At 42.8% G+C, this 6,258-nt stretch overlaps 1 protein-coding gene across 1 annotated transcript; it reads right to left on the bottom strand.

Annotated features, from left to right (window-relative positions):
- Positions 1–1,038: 1,038 nt before the first annotated feature.
- On the bottom strand, positions 1,039–3,670 carry LOC147631390 (uncharacterized). Its single transcript, XM_086809796.1, has 2 exons — positions 2,307–3,670; positions 1,039–2,075 (listed from the first exon to the last, which is right to left on the bottom strand). The coding sequence occupies exons 1-2, from the start codon at positions 3,463–3,465 to the stop codon at positions 1,513–1,515; spliced, it is 1,722 nt and encodes a 573-aa protein (XP_086665922.1). The 5' UTR covers positions 3,466–3,670; the 3' UTR covers positions 1,039–1,512.
- Positions 3,671–6,258: the final 2,588 nt, after the last annotated feature.

Consider the following 6,258-nt stretch of genomic DNA (forward strand, 5'->3'; position numbering starts at 1 on the left):
AAAGTACTTACATTATGTATATTTCAGAGAAGATTCACACACTGTCAAATCTCTTCACTTTTATGTTGAGCCAAGTTTAGTGTTAGGCCGGGTTTACTCTGCACCTGACAGACCTCGAAGGTTGTAACAGTTTACCAGTGCCCAGAATGTTTGGTCCAAGTTTACCACTAATCCGAGTTTACTTTTGCGATGCCCCAAACAATCAAACAACATGAAGAACTTGATGTTATGGCCACACCACCTCGACCGTTGATCCCATGACTAACACCATGTTAGATAGTCCCGAGGGGCTACCGCCAAATATGTCACTTTTATGCTGGGTAGAGTTTAGTGTTGGGCCAAGTTTACTCTGCGCTTGACCAAACTGATTGTGCAAAGGTTGCAACAGTTTGTCAATGCCTGTAATCTTTGCCTCTAGTCCGAGTTTACTTTTGCAATGCCCGAGGCAATTGAAAAGCGCGAGGAACTCAATGTTGTGGCCATGCCACCTCGACCATTGATCCCATGACTCCAACACCATGTTAGATAGTCCCATAGACGCGATGCCGCAAATATTGAGGAATCAAATATTGAGGAATCGAAGCTGTGGCAGGTTCTGTAAAATTCCAATTTCTCTTTTTTTTTCTTAAGTTCATTACGATTATGGTTTACACCTTAGTTCTAAGGGTGCATGGAATAGGCTCAAGAGGATGGGCGAAAAGGCCCTTAAACAACTAAGAGCCCACGAAACCTCACAAGGTGATTGGTGATTGCAGAGGTAACTGTTCTGCAGTCATCTAAGGGGTTTTTATAGACAAACCCCACCAATGAAAAGTGGAAACTTCACCCCTCATCTCTCATGGGCAACGGATTTCACCCATCCATTAGCCCTGCCTGTCTGATGGCGGATAGAAGGTGTGTTTGTAAAGATCCAACATTGACAACTCAGTCAGCAGATATGCTTCTCACATTGTCAGGGAATGTAAAAACAATCCTACGAGGTTTAAAAGACAATGCGAACCCAAAATCAAGGACCGTGTTATGATGGAAACATGGGAATTGCAAGCTCCATTACTCACCATTCATTGGATTTGCTTAACACTTCTATACAATCATATTGACTCCATTCTACTGATTATTTATCCATCAAGACCCACATAAGGGAACCCCACCAAACTTAATTCTACTTTTGTGCACCAGAGTCTTCATGGACCAACTTTCCCTTCATCAAAACTCCACATCAAGGACTGTTTCTCCTTTTGGCCATGATCCCCCATCATTAGTTTCAACCACTCTGCAGTGATCTATAGCAGCACATTTATAGCCACACTACACTCGCATCTATTAACAAAATTCATGCAGCTGTGCTTCGTGAGAGCGGATGCCATGCAAATGTCCATAACAGTATATGCTTTAGGACAAGCTACATTTTGTTGCTGAAGGAGGGCTCATGTGAACAAAACCATCAGCCTTCAGCGCCAGCCTACAATAGGCAACTTCTAGTCTGCACTGTTCCTTGCGTGAAAAGTCGTGTCAAGCTCCCTTTCTCCAGTTGATAGCAGCCTCCATGGGCTTCTTCTCCTTCTTGGAGGAAAATAAGCTACCAAATCCAAACAGTCCAATCTTTGGTGTGTTCCCTCCCCTGTAAATAGCCACATTGAGCACAGGCGAAACCCTTGCGGCGGCAACAGGATAAGAGCCTCTCCTATGCAGTCCTTTCCACCCATCCTTACTAAGCTTCTTGTCTGCACTACATCGCTCCAAGTTTCTCAACACAATCTTGCCCGCATTCACTTTAACTTCAGCATTACTTAAAGGCCCCTTTCTTCTGCCAGGGCTGCCTCTTGCAAAGTTACCTGATGAGCTACTAGCTTTCTTTCTAGAGACCTTGAAAGAGCTCCCGGATCCTCTCACCCTCGGGGTTCCACTCATGACTCTGTTCTCTGTAGCAGCTTGAAAAGTACCACCAGCTGCATTGTTAATAGGTTGATCAAGATGTTTCACGCTTTCTAAAGAACCCTCTGCACTTGCAACCTCAATGGGCATTGTAGGCTTAATGAACTGCGGACTCTCTTCATGTCCAGAGGCCATGAGACCTGCATATAAACAGGGAAAATACTTATACCACAGGGTGCCAACATAAGATAAAATCTAGAACATGGTAACCAAAGCCCTTTCATAACATAATGAAAGTCGTGCCAAAATGCATGCCAGAGTATGAACTACTAGCTTGAAATTAATAGCATTCCATGCGCTTGTGCACATGAGGTCAAGCAAACTTGTAGCCACAAAAGAACATAGCATATGCTACAAAGAAGCATTTTTACCTTGCATTTTCAAGGGTTCAATGGTTGAAGTGTTACATGGTGTGGCTCCTTCAAGGCCACCAGTGGAAACAAAAGTGGTTCTATTTGCACTGCTTTCACCAACTGAGTTACTCCTGCAAGGAAGGGGAGGAGATGTGGTCGTGTTATTCTCACCAGCAGAGTTGCTTCTGGAGAAGGGCCAGAAGGACCTGGGAGAGATGGGGAGTCTGCAAGTGGCAGTAATACTATTGTCCCTGGTTAGCTGGGAAGGAGAAAGGTCCTTAGAAACCCTCTTGGACTTGAAAAAATCCTTGAGTTTGACAGAATATTTGGATGAAGAAGCAGATGATGATGGCAGTGATGATGATGATGATGGTAGTGATGACGACGACGATGGCAATGATAATGATGATGATGAGAATGCTATGGGTGCAGCAGGGGTTGTAGGAGAAGGATCAAGAGGGGAAACCCTAGAAGGTGAAGAAGTGCAGGAGAACGTTTCAAGTGTGAGATATGATCTAGTGAAAGATGAAGATGAAGAATAAGACGGCCTGGAAATTTCAAAGCTGAGATGCCTTACCATGGGCCTGTTGTTATGTGTTTTTTGCAGAGAAAGCTTGACTTGTTGGTGATGGTGGTCAGGCGCACATGGCAAGCAGTGATCGTCGCTTGCTGCCCGATTGTTAGGAAAGGGAAGAGGCAAAAGCTTACCATCAGAGAAAAGCTCGTCTGCAGACAACATGAAACCCTTGGCTTGATCTGAGGCGCCATAGCCAGGATCATTTTGTAAGAATTCAAACTCTGCAGAGTAGTCATCTTGCTGCTCCCATTTTCTCTTCTCTGGAGAAACCCTAGAGCTGCTGCTGTTGTTTGACAGAGTGTCGATGTCTGCTATGGCGAAATCCTGCGAGAAGGAGATGCGGGGGCTCACCCAACCCTGCTTTTCGCCATCGCCCGCTTCAAAAAAAGCGTTTACGCCATCGCCCCATGCTTTAACGCCACCCGCCACTTCACAAGGCAGCACACCTCCATCGCCCGAAGCTTTTCTGCCGTCGCCCAACGCTTTTCTGCCATCGCCCACGTCACAGGAACCTTTTGCTTCATGGCCCATAACTTTCCTTCCATCACCCAGTTTGCAGAAAGCTTTTGCGCCATCGCCAATTTCGCAAAAGGCTTCCATGGAGCTGGAAAAAGAAGAAAACAATAGAATTTGGGACTGTCTCTGAGCAACCCGAGGTCCTTTTCTGCGCTCAAATGAGGAGCATGTCTCGGGCAAGCTGCCAGTAGAAATAACAAAAGAAAACAGGCAACCTTTTCTAAACAGTGATCACAGGCATGAAAGTGATGAGGATCATCAAAAGATATGCAAAATAAAGAGTGGGATAAGATAGGGAAGTGTATATAAGTGCAACACATTTGTACAAAATGAGAGTGCAAGTTCCGATGCATAGAAGGAATCTGAGAGGATACAGTAAATTGATTGAGATTGAGAGAGAGAGAGAGAGGGGGGGGGTATTAACGTCGCTAGAATGCAACACGAGGGCATATATGACAACGGTTGGACTTGAGCTCGGGTGGATCATGGCCTGAGAGAGAGAGAGGGAACCGCCAAGCTGTATTTGGGTGATATTCACGTTCATCAAGTTGAGCAAGCTGCCAGCCGGTCGCACAAAATGGAAGAAAGTGGCATTGCTTTGATCGCCTACATACTCTGTCCGGCCATTTCTAGGTGATGGTGCCCACACTTGCCCTTGATCTACAGGATATTAGAACTTGGAAGCATCTCTTTACCAACCCAAAATCTTTAGAAAAAGTATAGTGTCTACATTCCTAGTGATTAGGGGGAAATGGACCAGCCCAACCACTACTCCAGGCTCCCCTAATGGACCACCCTAGTCACCATTGGAAAAAGGAAGAAAAGGTACACAATCCCCCCCACTAGGAGTGTAGTGATTAGGAGACATGTGAAAAATTTCTTTATACACATTTTAAAGCATATAATTGGGGTGGAGGGGGGTGTGTGCGTGTGTGTTTGGTGTGTTCCCAATCATGGCTTAACCGTGGAACATATTATATGCCTATTTGTGCTCACAATTAACATGACCAAGTTTGTGAACAAATTCTCGAATCCCAATTGTGCCACTTGGCATAGAAATGGTTTCTCAAGGTGGCTAAGTTTGTGACACATCCATGACCACTCAACTAGGGGCTTGATAAGAGTACCTAATAAGTAGGGACCCCTCTCCACTTGCCCAAAACAAGGCCAAGAGTAACACTTGAAATGCCAATAAAGAGTACATTATAAACAAATGAGCAATGGACACGTATGCTTTAATGACTCTATTCTTGTATGGGGAAGGCATCTATTATTGGCCCAAAACAAGCCAAGTGGAACAATTGGAATGCCATAAAAAATAAGTCTTATGCCCATCAACAATGGATACATTATCATTTTTCATGTTTTTGTAGAATTGCTCAAGTGTTTGGGGATGCATCTACTAGCATTTGTTTTCTTTTGGACCTCCACCTTATTGTTTATGTGTAGAATGGGTGATCAACATTTTACATAGACGATGCACAAGGCACAACTTTCGTATCTTAGCTAACATCACTAGTTACCTTTGAAGTTGCGTCAATATCATCCAATATTTCTTGCAAATATGCCCTTATTGCAGTGGCGTATAACTACATATACCAAGTGGATATATCGCTTTTTAGATGGAGGGGTTTGAAGCTTGGAGGGATTGAGAGCAACCTATTCTTGAACAAAGTCCACCCAAAGTAGTGAGACACGTTGATAAAACAAATGCTTACTAAATGATTGGAGATTAAGGGGATAGTTTCAAAACACTCTCAACAATCTTCCTTTTAAAATTACAAAAGGGATTTGATAAGGCAACATTGAATTATTTAAAGCTACTTCAAAAACTAGTGGCACCCTCCTTTTTAAAATTTGTGAGGTTGTTTAAGAAGCTAACATTTGATTGACTTTCCTTGTATATCATCCCACACTCAATATTCTATAGCAAGCTCATGTAGAAAAGGCATTTTCATGTTGACCACTACCATTAATAACAAAAAGAGTAGGGTATTTATATGCCTAGATGTTGGAGTGGAGATCAAAGTAGCAACACACACATAGATGCAACAAGCAGGGACAGATAGATAGAAGCACCACACTTAAAGTAGATTGATAAGAGAGGCTCATCCAAAGTCTAATTGTAGCCTCTGCTTTAAAATCTTTGCTAGCTTTATGATGAAGTCTCTATTTGAACTTCTTCATCCAATAAGCATTATGTTAGCCAAATTTGGCTAGATGGTTAGGAGACGAATTATGTAGACTTAGCACTCTACCAAGAAGGATGCATGCATGGAATTATATTGATCATCAAAAGGAATCCTATTGATTCGAATTATGTAGACTTAGTACTCTGCCAAGTAGGATGCATGCTTGGAATTATATTGATCATAAAAAGGAATCCTATTGACTCGAATAATCTAAAGAAATCGACTAAGCATGTATAATATCACGTCAATAAATTATGCAAAAGAAATAGAAGAAAAGCTTGAAGAATTTTGTAAAGCTCGAGCATAATAAATTGCACCACACACGAGTAACTTCCTCACAAGAATGATGTCCTCATAGGACTACATACGTCACTATGTATAAGGTGTAATTTTTGGCAGCCCTAACTAATCCAGCTTTCGAGAATGATGCTCCTTGCATCTTACCCGAAATTCACTCCTTACATACATGTTTGACAGGGGCCTCAAGATTTGGTGGCAACTCTAACACCATCTCTTGTCTTTTAAGGTGCAACAAGCTACCAAAATTCAAGTGACTAAAGTGAGCATGCCATAGCTCCATGTCACTCATAGCACATGTGACAATAGCTAGGCATTATGTGCCAATCTCTCATACATATAAAGCCCATGGCTTAGAGTATCCGATACCACAGTGATGTCTCCATCA

The sequence above is a fragment of the Cibotium barometz genome, chromosome 15 (genome assembly GCF_041138505.1).
Source record: "Cibotium barometz isolate CiBa-2024 chromosome 15, ASM4113850v1, whole genome shotgun sequence".
Classification (NCBI taxonomy): Eukaryota; Viridiplantae; Streptophyta; class Polypodiopsida; order Cyatheales; family Cibotiaceae; genus Cibotium; species Cibotium barometz.

What these genes read in the sequence shown, in the direction of transcription:
- LOC147631390 (XM_086809796.1), bottom strand. Translation starts at nt 3,465, where the DNA reads ATGGAAGCCTTTTGCGAAATTGGCGATGGCGCAAAAGCTTTCTGCAAA. An exon ending in TGAACCCTTGAAAATGCAAG is followed by an intron (nt 2,076 to 2,306) that starts GTAAAAATGCTT and finishes GTTTATATGCAG; the next exon opens with GTCTCATGGCCTCTGGACAT.